The 17,506-nt window shown below is 42.4% G+C and overlaps 1 protein-coding gene across 1 annotated transcript; it reads right to left on the bottom strand.

Annotated features, from left to right (window-relative positions):
* Positions 1 to 563: 563 nt before the first annotated feature.
* On the bottom strand, positions 564 to 16,670 carry csnk1da (casein kinase 1, delta a). Its single transcript, XM_041061817.1, has 9 exons — positions 16,200 to 16,670; positions 9,105 to 9,215; positions 6,739 to 6,887; positions 6,055 to 6,283; positions 5,760 to 5,930; positions 5,486 to 5,634; positions 4,927 to 5,095; positions 4,631 to 4,743; positions 564 to 3,491 (listed from the first exon to the last, which is right to left on the bottom strand). The coding sequence occupies exons 1-9, from the start codon at positions 16,273 to 16,275 to the stop codon at positions 3,441 to 3,443; spliced, it is 1,218 nt and encodes a 405-aa protein (XP_040917751.1). The 5' UTR covers positions 16,276 to 16,670; the 3' UTR covers positions 564 to 3,440.
* Positions 16,671 to 17,506: the final 836 nt, after the last annotated feature.

The following is a 17,506-nucleotide window of genomic DNA, read 5'->3' on the forward strand; positions in this document are numbered from 1 at the left end:
AATTACCCATAACCCACTGCAAAGTGGACATGATGATGTAATAAATAAATAAATTCATTTTGTTGTATAAGTCAGTTGGTGTGGTAAAGCTTCATGTTGCACATACAGACCATAAACAGGCTGAATCATCAGTTGGTCTTTGTCCATGTGTCCATCTGTTGTGAGGATCCTCAGTTGAGACTTTTATGTTGATGTAATATTGTGTTTGGCACAAGATGCTGCTGATACCTCCGTTCAGAGAGAGACACTGAAGTAAATAACATGGCCGCTGATTTCAGCTCATCTCCATGGAAACACATGAGGTCTTTAAGTCCAGTTTCATAGAGCATTTCATCCCCTCGTGGTCCAGTAACCCCACAGACGTGACGTGATTTCATGAAACATTAATGTTACGGATGTATCTGCAGTCCCCCCAAAGAATAAGTCCTCAGGTTTAACATAAGAATATGATTGGACAGCTTAAAGTCACGGTTTAAAATCTCCTCTAACTTTACAAAATTTAAATGATCTTATTTAACTGTCACAGCTTTTCATCAGTCAATACAAAAAAAACCAACAACAAATACAAGTACTTATTAATTTATTTACACAATTTTAAAATACACAAATACAGTGGTATTACAAGTGAGGAGCAAAAGTCGTAAGGTGGGAGTGGAAACAAAGAATTCCCATGAATCCACAGTGAAGAGATGCATTATGGGACATGAGCATCCATCTCCACTGCACAGTTAAAAGCAAATTGCACAGGTGGTGACAAAAATAAGAACCGAGAGAAAAGCAGACATGACAGACTGAAAAAGTAAACTATTATCCCACATAAAGTGTACTTGCATTTATCATAACCATCATCAGTGAGACAAATAAGTTAATCTTTTTTTTTTTTTATGTTTTTTGGTTTGTTTTTCAAGCCCACAGGTGACGTACATTTAAAAGCTGCCTCAGCAGGAACCTAAATGAAGTGAAGAATTCCCAGTCCCCTCCATACACTGTCGTCGTCATCATCATCATTTGAAACCTTACAGTTGCTCGTACGAAGTGGCAGAGTAGGCACATCCTATACACAACAGAACAAACATGTACAAATTACCACTACAACCCCCCCCCCCCCCCCCCCCCCCCCACCCCCCTTCAACTACGGAAATCGGCCTACGATACTTGGGAAACCAGTCTACGAGATCAACAATTTTCTACTTCAAAATTTGCAGGATTAATTGGTCGCATCGCTCGACTGCTCGTAAAAAAAAAAAAAGTCTCCTCTACACAGAAAGACGCAAATCACCGGAGAGAGCCTGCGTGAGGGCTTGTAGCTGTGGTACCGCTGGAACTCAGCTGGGACTCAAGCTGTGACCTCCTTTCTTAAAGACAACGCTCAGTCCACACCTCCAAAACCCCCTCACCTCCATTTTAAACTGATGGACGTGGAAACACAACCATCTATTCGGGGGTTTTGGGTGGAGGGTGGGGGGGGGGTCAGTCCCTTGTATCTCTCACCTTATTGTGCTCCATCGATTCCAGCTGTTAAAATTCACAACAAAATAAAATGCAGTGTAATTCTAAATTGAAAAATAAAAGCACTTGTACCACTGGCATTAGCTGTTTTTTCTTTGTTTTTTTTTAAAATCAGGTAGTAACGGTTACAGCTGTTTATCACATATTCACGGTTTATTCTGTTAATTTAAAAAAAAAAAAAAAAAAAAAACATAACAGGAAAGCTGGGAGACCGGAGCTCCCAAATAATTCGCCAGCTCACGTCTAATTACTTTGAAGCTCAACTTGTGGAAACCTGGGTGTATCTGTTCCAAATTCTAGGCAATTTCGTACTGTCCTTTCACGAGGCTGTGGGGACAAATTAAAAGAAGAGCGGTCAAAACAGAGGCAGCCGAGGCTGAGATACAGGCCCCCCCTCCCCACACCCCCTGATCTGGGTCCAAGCTGGAGGAGTGAGCCTTTAATGCTGTCAGCTGTCAAAGACATGTCACCTAAACTATCTTTACGTTCTTGTAGGTTGTAGGTTAGCTGTGCGCAGTGCGACCACGTAATAAAACGGTGTGTAATGGCACGTACTCGAATATGAAATGACTTCGATCGGGATAAGGCTGGAAGTAACCAATCAGGACGCTGCCCGGTTCGGAGCAAACTCCCTGAAGAGCAGTTTGTAGTGTTTAATACGATGCCATTTCGCCACTTCTCCAACATAATCATGCAAATCGACAATTACAAATGTTTATGCTCTGTCCTACAGTTGTAAAGCTGTAAATTGCATTAAGTATCATTACACTGGAAAAGACTAATACATATATATCTATATCTATTTCTATATATACATATAGATATATATGTGATATAAAAAAATACAAACACATACCCCTTTGAGCTTGTATAACCCTAAGACAGAACCACACAAACACACAAAAACCACGTCACTATGCACAAAAAAAAAAATCTATATCCATTCAGCGTGGACAGATCGACATCTCGACTATTTCACTGTTCCATTCACAGCTTTCCCCAGCAGCACACTGCAGTCACAACCTGAAGACAGAAAGAAAAAAAACAAAAACGTGCTGCGTGTTTTTCAATTTACTACGACATCCTGGTTCCAACGCACCTGAGGAGGACAAGAACACTCAAACTGTGGGATCAGCTTGGAAAACAGAACGTTAATGGGAGCTCTGGTCCCACGTGAAAAACAGTGTGTGGGGGAGGGGGAGGGGAGGGGGGGCTATCCTACCTTTAAAATTTTAACTTTAAAAGAAGAAAACAGTTGATTTACGGTTATTTAAAGAGTCTTTCAGGACACAAAGTAGAGCTTAGGCACTGTCCTTCAACACTGCCATGATGGATCACGCGTCTTCTTGATTTCAGAATTGAACAAAAAAAACATAAAATAAAAGTCCCACATACTATTCTCAATAACTAAGACTCATCATCCTCCATCTTCAAACCCTTGTAAAGTCTGACCAGTGGAGCTGGTGTAAGAGAAGGTTTAATGCTAAAGAATAAAAACAAGTAAAACCAAAGTTAAAAAAACAAAACAAAAACAAAACAAACATGATGCCAGAGAAATGTGAATCCATGGCTTCATCAACAGTAAGGAGGAGGAGGAGGAGGAGGAGGAGTGTTTCCCCATCTTCCATGGGAGGAGAAGAAGGGAGGCTCTGGCTGCTACTCTGCCCAGGTGGTTAAGGCAACCGAACTGTACTCCACCCGCCCGTCTCTCTCTCTCTCACACACACACAAACACACCCCTGGTTGTGTAACTCTTCCTCTGTCAAGTGAACAAGAGCGCAGCCAGACTCTTGTGCATGGGTTGGTAGTTCTCTGTGTCATTCAAGAGTCCAGTGTAGGTGCGTGTGTATGTGTGTGTGTATGTGTGTGTGTGTGTGTGTGTGTATATTGTGTGTTGAGGCCTCCATGGTGCATGGGTGGATGGGAGGACTTCACCGTGGAGCTGCAGACTGGAGGCCGCTCGGTGTGACCCGGGACAGAGCCTGAGGAGGACAAACGGAGAGCGTCGGCGTTGTTATGATGTCAACAGTCGTTTCTCACTATACGAATAAATGATTAAATGAAGGCAACATCAACAACAACACAGTGGGCTTGTTATAAGTGTTACAGAATCAGTCACCGTTGCTGAGGACAGTTTTTTCTTTGAAGCACTTTGTACTCAGAGTGAGGTCTGTGGTTTATCCTGAGTAAACCAGAACAACAACAAATGAAATCCACCGTTGACAACAGATGACTGTGCTGCAGTGTACTGATGTCAGGCTTTTCTATCTAAATTAAACTGCCAACTGTTCCAGACAGCTGCCGCTCAGTGTTTGATTCCTTTAAACCGTGATGAAAACTCTGAACCTGAAATGGTTCATTTAACAGTTGACTTAAATCTTAAGACTTGGTAAGCTTTTCATTTTTAGTGAGGACTGGCTTTTCCGCTCTTGACCTCTAGGGGGAGCATTCGGTCTATGAGAAGACAGGCTCATCAACAAGAGGAAGCACTGAGCTGGAATGCCTACCCACAGTGCATGACGCACCCCTCCACCTCTTAAAAAAAAAAAAAAAAAAAAGGAGCAAAACGAAGCAAAAACAAAATCAGGTCAATCATCCAAGAAGTTTTCTCTGATGAAGACTGAAACCAGTAAACCGCAGAGAGCTGCTGGGGTGTTCGCTTTGTTCGTCTGTACACAAGAGGACAGAGGAATATTAAACCCTAACTTCGTTTTTTTCTCTCTCACCACGTTCTGATGTTACAGAACAGCTGTTACTTGGTTGTTTCCTGTGACTGATTCATTTTGTAAAACAGGAAAAAAAAAGGGGGAACAAACATTTGGTACGAGTGAAAAGGGAAGTGCTTTGTCCTAAAACAACTGTCAACAACAAAGATCTGTTCCTGATGGTACATCCTGTAATATACAGTTCCTGTTGTTGAAGCTGTGTCAGTGTAAAGCAGCTGAACACAGATTATTTACTTTACAATTTTCAGTGTTGTTCAAAGCAAATTCCTCCATTTGTTCTTTTTTTTTAACTCAAACCAAATGAGGAACAGAGAGCTCCATAGGTCACAGTTACGGATTTCATGCATTGCACAACTTTGTGCAGATTTTTGTCTCTGTGTCTGTGTGTGTGTTACCTGTGAGGTGGACATGCGGGACGTGTCCTGACGTCCTGTCAGGTCTGAGGAGGAGATGTTGACAGGTGCTCCGCGATGAAGACGCATGCTCACTTTCCTCTCTTTCTCCATACCTGAAAGACAGATATTACAGTCAGTGGGTGGAGAAGCTGAGGGTGTAGAGCTTTTAGTGACATTGCAGGCTGGAAAGAGGCAGGCAGCTGACAATGAACAGTGAGGTGTGGCTGTAGTAAAGTAACATTATGGTGTCATACTTGACCCTGTCTTGACTGAAATTTGGCCGTGTGCGCGCTGACCTGTGTGTGAGGCGGGGTTCAGTGGGGAGGGGGCGGCGACATCCTGAGCTGCCCTGGCTCTTCCTGAGGCAGAGGCCATGCCCCTTGCTCCGGGGTTCCTACTGTGTCTCAGCCTCTCCTCCCGCTCCCGACGCTCCCTCTCGGCGTCCTCCACAGCCCTGTTGGCACCCTGACAAAACACACAGAGTTCCAGGTTTGTGAGCAGCTGTTACCTGCTGGCTTGAACAGCCTCTAACTGAACTGCATCGGCATCTGTCCCACCGTGCCAGCTCTCTCTGTCACACCGACACCAGTGCGGCTCAGTGACTACCTCTGTAGCTGGCTTAAAGGCAGGACAGCAACGCCCCGTTGGACATTAGTCATCATGCAAATAAAATGCAGTTACAGTACATACTCTGATCACACACTGATGTCAGCAAGAATGCTGCTGTTCTGGTCGCAAGCTAAACGTAGTCCAGCTCAAGGGAGTTTTGAGTCTGGATCGTGCAAGTCCCTCGGTGACAGGGACAGAGATGACAAGAGTGAATATGAATCCCTGCCATGTGGTAATACAACTTACAAATTTGAGCATATTCCAGTCAAAGACGTAGTCATAGGAGAAGCCCTGTCTGTGGAAGAGGTTCCTGAAGAGCTGGCGGAGATACGAGTAGTCGGGCTTGTCGTCGAAGCGCAAAGAGCGGCAGAAGTTCAAGTAGGTGGCAAACTCCGCTGTGGAGACGGACGAGAGAGGACGAGAACGGTCACAAACGCACGCAAGTCCACACTGACTTCCACCTCTGAGACAAAAAGCTGTGATAAGGCTGAAGCACTGAAGAGGGAACAGTAAAACATACATGGGTAGCCTTTGCAGAGGACCTCAATGGGGGTGGACATCTTCTTCTCGCTGATGCGTTCGTACTTCTGCCTCTTGGTGGCTGCTTTGAGGCCTTGCCACGGCAGAGAACCCAGGTTGAAGTACATGAGGACGTATCCCAGTGACTCCAAGTCGTCCCGTCTGGACTGTTCTGTGGACGCACAGAGAGAGAGAGAGAGAAGAGAAAGTCAGATCATGGTTTCATTAGGATCTGAATGATTTATCCATTCATGGCATGAGCCAGTTTATTTTGTCCCTTTATAGTGGTGTCTTACCAATGCCCAGATGTGTGTTTATGGAGGCGTAGCGGGCGGTGCCGGTCAGGTTCTTGTTCTCGCGGTAGGGGATGTGCTGGTGCGTGCGGGCGTCGCGGTACTTCTTAGCCAGGCCGAAGTCGATGATGTAGACCAGGTTGCCCTTCTTGCCCAGTCCCATCAGAAAGTTGTCTGGCTTCACGTCTCTGTGGATGAAGTTCTTGGAGTGGATGTACTCGATGCGGCTGATCTGAAGGGAGGAGAGGGAGAGGATCCCATATCAGTATGTGAGCGAATGAGGAGCTTGGCTCTGAAGACCTTACCTGCACTTCTAAGTTTAGAAACACTGGCTTAACAGCCAGAGTTGGTTTTCAGACGCCATGAGGGTCCGTTCTGATTCCCAGTAGAACATCTTAGGTCAGTTAAGTCGGTCCTGTTATTTTAATAAAACCCTTCTTATCCTTCTCAGACTATTATAATGCTCTGTATTCTTGTTTATGCTGAGAAGCTGTGGCTTGTCTACAATTAAATCTATATTCTGCTCAAGTCAGCACTGCATGTGTGGCAACAGCATGAAACTGGCCTCAACCGTTTCCCTGAATCTAAGTGTCTGAGTGATGGCCGTGTTTGCAGCCTTCACATTAGTCGTGACATTAGGCAATCCCCTTCCCCCCTTTCGTCTCTCTCTTCCTCTCTGGCTCTCACCATCTGGTCGGCCAGCAGCAGGACTGTCTTGAGGCTGAACTTCCGAGAGCAGAAGTTGAACAGATCCTCCAGACTGGGCCCCAGCAGTTCCATCACCATCACGTTGTAGTCGCCTTCGGCCCCGCACCACTTTATCGTCGGAATGCCCACTGGAGGACAGGAAGGAGCAGAGAGCAGGGGCTCAGGGTTACATGTGGTACTTCTTTCGTTCGCACATTCAGCTGACAGCTGATTATTTTCAAAGTCAGGAGCAAATAAAAAACAGTGGCTTCTGTGTTTGTTTCTTTCCAGTAAACTGTTCCTCCCATGTGTCTGTGGAACCATGATGGACTGAAAACCATGCATTATTGCTTATGAGTCATGAACTTCCTGGCAAAAAGCTGGACTTGGTATAAAGCTACAAGTAACTTTGAACCAATGTCTGTTCAGTGCTGACTGTAGTGATTCATCAGGGGCTGGAAAACAAGGACCTGAACTGTGTCTACCTGAAACGCTCTCCCCTCAGCACCAAATCATGGACTGAAGACTCTGAGTTCATATCTCAGCTATTGGATTAAATCTACCATGAAACTTACACTTGTCATGATTAGAATTAGTCATCACTGATAGAGATTCTTACATTTCATAGCTCAGTTAAACAAAGTTACTGGACATTTTCTGACTGGTAGGAATATGTCTGGAGTAAGCATTATTCCTAATGCTCGTAGGCAGATGTAATCATGCAAAGGGGAGGGAGGGAGGGAGGGAGGGAGGGAGGGAGGGCACTGTGGGTAGATGAACACTTACAGTTCGCTGCAGTCAGCACTGAAGAAACCTAACCACATTTGCTAAAAGTTACTTTCAGCTTTATATGAAAGCTTTAGTCTAATCTAGAAATATAGAAGAGCGTATCTGCTGATGCTTACTGATTGAGGAAATCTCTACAGCTCTCTGAAATCATCTGGGAGCTGAGACCAGATCTTAACACTTAGGAATGCAATGCATAGCACCTCTTTAAATTTATATGCACACAAAGCACAACAGTATTACAATTTTAACATTTATACCTAAAAAAATGGCTGCTACGGGCCAGTTTAATGCTAAGGTAGAGAATAAAAACAGCTAAAATTCAATGGCTTGATCATGGACACACCGTGCGTGTCCCCGCACTCAGGAGGGAGTGTTAAGGCCGAGGCCAGCTGGTTTAGTAGTAGCTGGTAATTAGCTGACGTTGCCAAGGCGGAGAGAGGCCATATGGCATTTCCTTCTACAGGCAGACAGCAACAAAATGCTGCTGCTCAGCACCTAGCACTGCACGCACACGTACATACACTCTGCACTAAGCTATTTATATACAGACAAACGCAAATACAGTCTGGGTCAGCCGCCATGCCCCAATAAATCCTAACATGCTGGAACAAAAATACAGATGCATGTCTGCGCACCGTGGAGTCCTGACAGGGACAAACCACCTCTTCTACAGTACATGCTCAGTCAAGTAGACTTGTTTGCTATTAAGATAGAAGGGAACAAATGAAGCCAGAGTGAATTCATGAGACAGGAAAGTAAAACTAGTTTAAAGAAATAGTCTGAAGCATGTCACTGCTTTCAGTGTCCATCTGAGCAGTAAAGGACACTGCCACCATGTAAAGCTCTCTGGTGACGAGTGTCACTGGAGAACGCAGTTGTCAGTTTTCTTCAACATGTACTAGAGACTAACGGAGCTGGTAGAACATTTAAATATACACACCCCAAATTTTTTTTTTTTTTTTTTTAGTTCCCAACGGCACTGTTAACCTCCTGTTCACACTTAGTGACAGTCAGAGGCCTGCAGGCATGTTCTGAGTGGAGAACAAAACTCAAACACCCAGCTCTGACTGGGTTTCCTGCACGCCAACAACTGGTGCCTGACAAGTAGTGCAGTTCCTAAGGACTGTATTTTTCAGCCATGCCAGTGACATGGCAACGTCAGTTTGTGACAAAAAGTTCATTACCTTTATTCCAGCAGGGCTTATAATTATATTTAGACACAGATGTTTCTACAGAAATATCACCTCTCGTAATGGGACGGTGTAAGAGAATATCTCAGATCTCAGAGTATGGACTTTATTCCAGATATAAGAAAGGAGAATAATTAGATGTATTAATGTCGATTTGGATCGCCGGGCGATGCTGCCTCTTTCTCCTGCTGGCACTGTAAAGAGTGTACAAATGAATTATCACCAAGGATTCTTGGATCATTTTCTAATGATTTACAATGATGGATGGATGCTGGCTTACATTTTTCTTGTGCTTTTAAGTGAGCAGTAGTTCAAAAAAAAAAAAACACCAACAACATGCCATGCGTGGCGGGATGTGTGTACGTGGTGTGTAACAGTGTACAGTACCTCCACCCTGCATCATCTTGTAGATTTTGCTCTCTATGTGGAGCTGTGGGTGTTTGGTCTTCACACATTCCAATTTGATGGCGACCTCGTCTCCAACGGAGATATCAGTACCTGGACAGAGACACAGACAGACAGCCAGATGTTAGCTGCAAAGGTCACACGTCGCGTAATATTGTTTAACATTTACATTTACTTACAAAATTAACAGTATGTAATCTGCAGCAGGGAGTATGGACAAGTCAGAGGAGCCTTCCTGTCAGGTCATTTATTTGGTTAATGTGATTTGAAGATAATAAACAGTCAACTGATCTGTCAACAGTTTGATCGCAGAAAAGAAAAATACAAATTACTTAGGTGGTGATTAAAGTGCTTGTTGGGTACACAAGAATAGACGGCGGTTAACACAGCAGTGTGCACTATCTGTACCCTGCTCGTCTTTCATGTATCTACTTGCATGCGAAACCCAAATTCCTCACCCTCATTCCACGTCCACCTCTGACAGACAAGAGGATTTTTACAAAGCGTCAGCCTGTGAGTCCGCTCTGTGCTGCTGCTCTGTGTAATCGGACAAATCACCGCTTCATCTGGTTTCTTCCTAAATATGGTTACAGGGTTCAGTTTCCCCTCCACACCAACAGAGCAACGGGACACCGGGTTACATAACCCGTACTTCACACACTTATGATCTCATATGAGCAGCTGCTCAATCATGTTGGCGAACAGCAGAGCACCAATGGAGCGTCCATTGATTTCTCTTTGTGATGTCATGTGGGTGGGGGAAGAAACCGGGGTGGGGCACACAATTAGGGCCGTAACTCCACACCATCGGTGATCAACTCTTAAAAGGCAGTTTTACAAGTGCGTGAGGCAAATAATGCACTGTAAGTCTTTATTATTTTGTTTAGTTAATTCATTCAGTTCATATTGCTGCTTATTCTGTTTCATTACACTGGAATTTGAATATTAAGCAACATGAAGTAAATATTTTAAGGCTTAAATTTGACTCCAACGACACACAATGTCTATTATACTTTTATAGACTGAATTATTGAGAGAATAATTGATAGACTATCAATAATTCAAAGAGCCATTACTTGTAGCCCTAACATCAGTGTAAGAGGTTTGTATTTGTATTAAGCACACTGTTCACTCTCACAGCCTCAGCAACTTTACAGCGCTGAGTCTGTGTGCCACTGACTGACAAGTAAATAAGTAAAACTCTAATTTAGTTTGAGTACAAACACACCCAAAGGCGCTTACAACACATAAAGACTTGTACTTCCAGTTTCTGCTTGGCCAATCTATCAATCAATCAATCAATCAATTAGCAACACTGGTGAAAATGTCTGCAAAGGCTCTTCACTGTCTGAGCAACACATTTCATTTTGTTGTCTGCTTTCTTGCACTATAGGAATGTGATTTGTCTGGACAGATTTCTCTGGGAATGTAAGCCCCCCACTGATCTTCTCAGAGAGGGGAGGTGTGTGTGTGTGTGTGTGTGTGCTACTGGTATGACAGTGTGTGTGTATGTGGCGTGTTATCTTCCTCAGTGGTGCTGCTGGCGAAACATGTTCAGACTCTTCCCTCCGCACTGGTTCAGAACAGGAACAGACAAACTGGTAAGTGGCAAAATCTTCAGTACGCACATATTAAGTTACACCCTGAATCCCACATGGCACTAAATTATAAGAAGGAAGTCTCCACTCAGCATTAGCATCCTTCCAACAGTTTACTGCCATGAATGCAAAACAATGAAACAGTATCTCATGCCACTCAGTCACACCAGTATTTGCATATTAATCATGGCACGAACTTGAAACGATCAAAGTGAACACAGAAGCCTGGCTCTAATTAAAGTTATTCTGAAGTGTCACTTAGAAATTCACAGCACACACACGCGCAGAGGCAGCGCGATGAGATGGATGATGTGATGCAAGGGGAGAAAGACCGACCACAGAATGCTAACAATCTCCTTTCCAAATACTGTAGCAGCATAGAGGGGGAGGTGTGAGCGAGCAGAGGCCAACGTACTGAACCTCAACTGCAGGACCTCTGGTTCAGGACCGGGACCGTAACAAACCAAGCCTGTTAGGATGTGTTCATGTTCAAAAACTTACTGAATGAACCCTCTGCGTTGTAAGCGCATTTAAAAAAAAAAAAAAAAAAAAAAAAAAAAAAAACCTCAGGCAAGGTTTCTCTTCTTCAAACTTTCTGCGCAGTAGTTGGCTGAGCTGACGTCAACACGACCACAATAAACAACATCACTTTTCACACAGTCAAACCACAAAGTTCTGCAAGCAGAACAACTGAAAGGAGGCACCAAACCGCCCCATCGTACCGAAAACTGAGTCACCAGCAGCATTAGTCTGAGCATGTCTGAACTTCGCTGTTATCGTTACAGCTCTAAAACAACCTCACTGTTAGTTTTACTCATATAAGTGGACCCATCCCTTTTAGCATACACATGGATCCCTTTCAGTTTACCTAGCAACAGCCCGGCCTGTCACTATTTGAACAGATACACACTTTTTTTTTTTTAATTCTCCGTGCTTTAACATATTTAATCTGAAATTAAATAATGGATACTACATTAAAGTGCCATGTCGCCACTTTGATTTGAACAGGATTACATCAGACTGCACCATAAGCAATTTGTGCAGTGTGTGTTAAAAGGGATATGTCTCACCATCCTTTCAATACTGTTGCAAACAATGAGCGTATATGTGTATATATGTGTGTGTGCGTGTATATATATAAGAACCTGCTTACATAAACAGTCTAAAACTATCAAGATTTTCATTTAAAGCATATTCTGAGCCAAAAACGTGCCATGACACAAAAGGGAAAGTCAGTGAGGTGTATTTGTTTTACACACATCTTAAGAAAACCCCCCAGTTGAGGGCGTTCGGACAACAACAAAGACAGCAACCAGATTTCTGCTTGTTTCAGCATCAACCAACTGTGCACATCACCCACCAGATAACAGCAGATGAAGCAACAGACGGACCAATGGGAGAACTCGGTGGAAATACATCTGACTCAGCCACCTGACTAACCGCTTACGCACACTTGTGTGATTATTTTGTCACGACAGTCATGTCAAAGCCTTGGAGACAGATAACCAAGCCATCCTACCAGTTCTGAATATTTGACAGTCCACATTTGAAGCCAGTCACAGCACACAGAGTACAAGGATTCATTCCAAGAGCTGACCTCACCTCCTCCTCCTTCCTGCCAATAACAAACAGCCTCTCACACCAATACAAGCAGAATCTGTACACTAAAGACAGCCCCAACACACCAAGCTGCTCACACGTTGGCAGAAATAAAATGAGAGCCAGAACCTGGGTTTATGGGGCCGATGTGGGTTTTAGGGAGTAAAAAAAATTTTTTTAAATCCAATACTGATTAGTTGGCCGTTGCATGGCAGTTTGCACTGTCTCTTTTTCATAAATCTTTTTTTTTTTTTTTTTTAAAGAGTTCCACACAGAACTTTTGACGGCTGGAGTCTTTGACTTTGTATGTTTGTTTTTGCTCAGCAGCATTTAATCTCACAGCGGCTCACATGTTTTACCAGCATCTGCTAGTAACATGCTCTTCTTCTGTTGTTCAATAGCGGTTGGCAAAAAAGCTTTTAGCTACATTATTTCCACATAGTAACATATAACTTACTACCTGGTGCTGGTAAAAACAATTTTATTTCGAGCTCTAAAAAACACACTGCATAAACACACTGTGCAGGAGTATTAACACAGGACTTGCTTTTCGTTGGAAACCTTAAATGTAAAAAAATAACTTACTACTAGCACACAATACCACCATCCTGACTTCAAAAACATGAACCACAGGGTGGGTCAGGCACTTCTAAAGAACCTCACACTGTTCAGGCTTATTAACAATGTTGCGTAACATTAGTCACCAGCCACTCAGAGTGATTATGTAAGCAGCTGGCTGCTCTCTCTGTCAGTCCAAACAACAAGTCATGTGGAAGACAGGCTGGATCCAATTGATGGATTAATTAACCTTCCCTCTTTTGTGGCTGTGTTTAAAAGGAACACACACAGGCTGACCAGTTTGCTATCTTACCCAGAGGATTTTTTTTTTTTTTTTGTTTTGTGACGACAACTTAAAACTACTCATTTATGCTTGTACTACTCATATGAACACACGTGAGCGCTTCTAATTCATAGATTTTTGGCAAGAATATAAAGCAGACCATCTACTTTTGCACTACTCTTCAAAACCCCTGCTTCACCACAAACTAAAGAACAGATTTGAAATTAGATTTACAAGTTTGTGTTTCCCTTAAGACCAAAAAAAAAAAAAAACACACACACCACTAAAAGTGAAGCTGAGATCTTGCAGAAAACAATGACCACAAAGGCTGTTTAGAAACAAATACCTCAACTATAGCGCAACGGCAACTGGGTGCTCCACCATGACAGCGTGCCCGGTCACAGCTCAGTGAAAACATGATTTTTTTTTTTTTTGGATGCACCAACAGAATCGTTGTTCCCCACCTTACAGGTTCGACTCCCTGAGACTTCTTCCTCTTCTTCAAAATGAAATTCAAGCTCAAGAGTCACTGTTCAGTCACAGTGGTGGAGACGTGCTTACAGAACCAGACTTCCAGAGAGTGTTCTAAGCATGGCAGGAGCGCTGGGAGCAGTGTATCACTGCACAAGGTGAAGGTGACTACTTCACAGGGAACGGCAGCCAAATTTAAATCTGGTTTTTGCTTGTTGTAGACACAGTCTCATGCGTTATTTGTATTAAATGTGCTAAAATACACAAAACCACAGGTAAGTTCTTAAAACAAATAAATGGGAAAACAAAATATGCACTCAAAATATTGCTAATGTGCATTTACAGCACTGTGATACTGAAACCATTCAATTATGTGACAATAACAATTCCTGTGAATTATGCACGACATTGCAATTTTGTTCAATCATAGTACAGTTTCCACAAACATCTCATATTTACCAACAAATATTACTGCTGAAGACTGTGCAAGGCCAAATGAAACCAGGGGTAAATTATTTGTACAATGTGCAATGTGGTGGTGGAACACAAGCAAAAGTCATTGATAGACAAACACTTTTCTACTGTAAAACAGCCCAGGAGAAAGGCGTGGACAATGGACAAATTACCATGACAGAGGCTGAAATAATCAAGAGGAGTTAGATTAAATGTGTATTGTAACATTAGTGAAAAATATATCACAAACTCATCAAGACATGATTGCTTGCTGTGTGTCAAACTGTGTGTCTGTGTGTGTGAGAGACAGAAATAAAAAAAGGATAAAAAGACTCAGATAAATGTGAGAACATGGTGTGAAAGCTTTACTGAAAATATCAAGTTGGATGTGATGAAATCAGGCATTTAAGGGCCCAGCAATCACAAAATAAGGCAACAGAATATTTCTGTAACAGAAAAAATGCCAAACATTAGCTAGGTCCAGTTTCTCACATTTGAATATTTGCTGTTCCTATGGTAAATCATTAAACTGAATCACTTTGGGTTCTGCACTATTTTCCAGTGTTTTACAGATGTATAATTCATCAAATGAATCACTTGAAATAATTATGTTTCCTTAACATTGTGTTCATTCTGACAAAACTGAGTTTGTTTACTAATGTGTTTGTTTAATTACTAAATATCATGTTCAAAGTGTATTTTGAGAGACACTTTTGTCACTATGGCACTATCTATAATATAACATGTTATTATATTAAAGCCATACTGTGTCTGAGTCCTAAGGAGCCACACCGGGGGTATTGTTCTCTGAAAGCAGAACATGCTAGCGATGAAGTGATCAGTCCACAGCCTATAAAAACACTTCATGAATTAACAATGTCTCTTCTCTGCTGTTGTTCTGATGACTAAGTCTTAAGCTCAGAAATGTGATCAGCTGTTCACAACCACTGTTGCCAAGAGCAGTGGAACGCTAACACGGCCATCAGAGGATGCATTCAATAAAGGTGGCTGACTCGATGTCAGGAAGACGTCTCTGAGTTTTAACACATCCAGTGGATATTCTACTTAGATAGATTGGGAATTTTTTGAGGATTTAGGTTTTCCCAACCTTTGTACCTCAAATACTCAGAGCTCGGTAATGATGGACTTCCCATTTTAACCACCACTTACAACATCTGACCAAACCACTACTTCAGAATGCTAATTGCTGCCAGCACAGCTCATGTAGGTCTTTTAAACCTTTGTCTTCATTGAGAGATAGCATCCGATCAACTATTACAAAGACTATCAAATCAGTGGGTGACAGGCTTTGGCACTTTGTAGATAACACTGAGTAATATACGAACACCTCTCTTCCAGCATTTAACAAGCAGCTGGATTTTTTTTTTTTAAACCATCACAGAGCTTCCAAAGTCCAAAGGACCTTCACTGAACACAGAAGACATTCTCACACGTTTAATAACGTGTTATTCTCAGATGAAACTCAGAATATTGAGATTAAACCATGTAAACCTCACAAAGCCTCTCAGGAAAAAAGCTCCTTTCTGAGAACCGCTGATGTAGCTAGACTTCGGATATCTCTAACTAGAAACAGAGGAGGAAACTGAACCTGCCTGTTTGTCACCAGTAGTCACAGGGCATTTAACAATTCGGTCAACAAATAATAAAACCTATGACCTGGTTGGTTGTTCTTTTCCCGGACAACAGCTGCTGAATAAAGGCAGGGAGGAAACACAAATATTAGCTAGTTAATATGTGAGGGTTTAGCTTCTCAGCAGTCGTCGGTTTCCATCCCTGTCGTTAACACGGTTCATTCGGACATTGATTTCACAGAATAACAGACAAAATGTTCCCCAAATCGAGCACAATGAACGAATACATCGTTTTTCTATTCTTACAACATAACAGACGTTTTTGTTATAGCTAGCTGCTTTGCTGCACAGACTGCTAGCTTGGTAGCTAACGCTGCGACCACCAAACACTGAACAGCTGATTGACCATCAGCTCGTTTTGGAAACCCCGGAAAGGAAACCAGCTGACCAACTCTTACGGCTTCGTTGCTGTAAAAGGACACAAATAGAAACACTATATCGAGTTTCTTTGACTAGAACTTACCCAGGTAGATGTCCCCAAATGATCCACTTCCAATTTTCCTGCCCAGTCTGTATCGGTTTCCTACTCTCAACTCCATGATAAAGAAGCTGTGGTCGGCTAGCAAGCACGCTCGCTAGCTCCAAAATATCAAGAAAATGTTCAGGTTTAAAGCCCAAGTCTGTTTAGAGGAAGAATACGCAAAATATGTAAAACACAGGATCTCTCCAAGCGATGAACCGTCTCCTGTGTGTTGTCTCCGGATGTAGTCAGCTCTCACAATCTTTCGCCACTTGTTTTAAAATACTCCAAACCTCATATGGTGGTAATACGGTGCTTGTTAAAAAGGTTTAAGTGTGTACTTTATGCTCTCACTGTTTTTGATATGAATAGGCTTTCATTCTCCACGGATGAAGACGGATTTTGAGGAGCTAGCGTATACCAGTTATCTCGGATCTTCTCCCTCTGGCTGCTGTCTGCGTCTATGGCTGGCTCTGCTTCTTCTTCTACTACTTCTATGAGAGTTTTAGGGCAGTTGACGTCCGCGATGTTACATTACTGCCACCTTCAGTTTTTGTTCTCCCTCACTATTCAAAGGGAAAAAACAGGTTTCTTTAAAACGAAAAACTGCCGGTTTCCCTTTTTCCCACTGTCTGAATAATTTAAAAAAAAACAATCCGAGAAAAACTAATTTAAAAAAGTCTAAATTAGTTTCACTTTTCTATGTTGTCTTTAAGAATGAAAAAAGGAAGGCAGGTGACACGGAAGTAAAAGTAAATACAAAATACAAAATAAAAGCCAAGATAGGTAGACAGGCTACATAAATGAATATCTTTCTGTTTTGTTCTTTTCATTGAGACATGAAATACACTTCATGAAACTTTCAGGTGTTAAATAAACCTCCCTTTGTCTGTCACTAATCTTGCACCCCCTCGTTTAACTAGAACTAGAGACCCATGGTCATGTCATGGCTTATGCATTTCAGACCTGAGGTTGTAGTTTAGGCTCCAACCAACAATGAAAAACACCCATAAAAAGAGAACATCTGCTTGATCATGTCATAGACAATAAAGTTATTTGGCATTCTATTAGTTTGTGAAACAGGGAGCAATAATTTGGTAACGTGGGGACATCTGCTGGTCAATTTACTTTTTGGGAAGGATCACAGGCTATTCCCTCATATTATGAATTAGACTGCAATTCAAGATATACTATTATTATTACTGCAAATTGGATCTTAAACCACATTTGGAGGTGGTTTCAAATGTTGGATGCTTTAACTGCTCAAATTGGATTTCAAAGTGTCTTTTTCTGACAGTCGCAACACAACA

The sequence above is a fragment of the Toxotes jaculatrix genome, chromosome 18, assembly GCF_017976425.1.
Source record: "Toxotes jaculatrix isolate fToxJac2 chromosome 18, fToxJac2.pri, whole genome shotgun sequence".
Taxonomy (NCBI): domain Eukaryota; kingdom Metazoa; phylum Chordata; class Actinopteri; family Toxotidae; genus Toxotes; species Toxotes jaculatrix.

Coding starts and splice junctions, on each gene's coding strand:
- csnk1da (XM_041061817.1), bottom strand. CDS start 16,275: ATGGAGTTGAGAGTAGGAAACCGATACAGACTGGGCAGGAAAATTGGA. Junction 5,635..5,759: donor CCTCTGCAAAGGCTACCCAT/GTATGTTTTACT, acceptor CCGTCTCCACAG/CGGAGTTTGCCACCTACTTG. Junction 4,744..4,926: donor GAACCCCGCCTCACACACAG/GTCAGCGCGCAC, acceptor TCTGTCTTTCAG/GTATGGAGAAAGAGAGGAAA.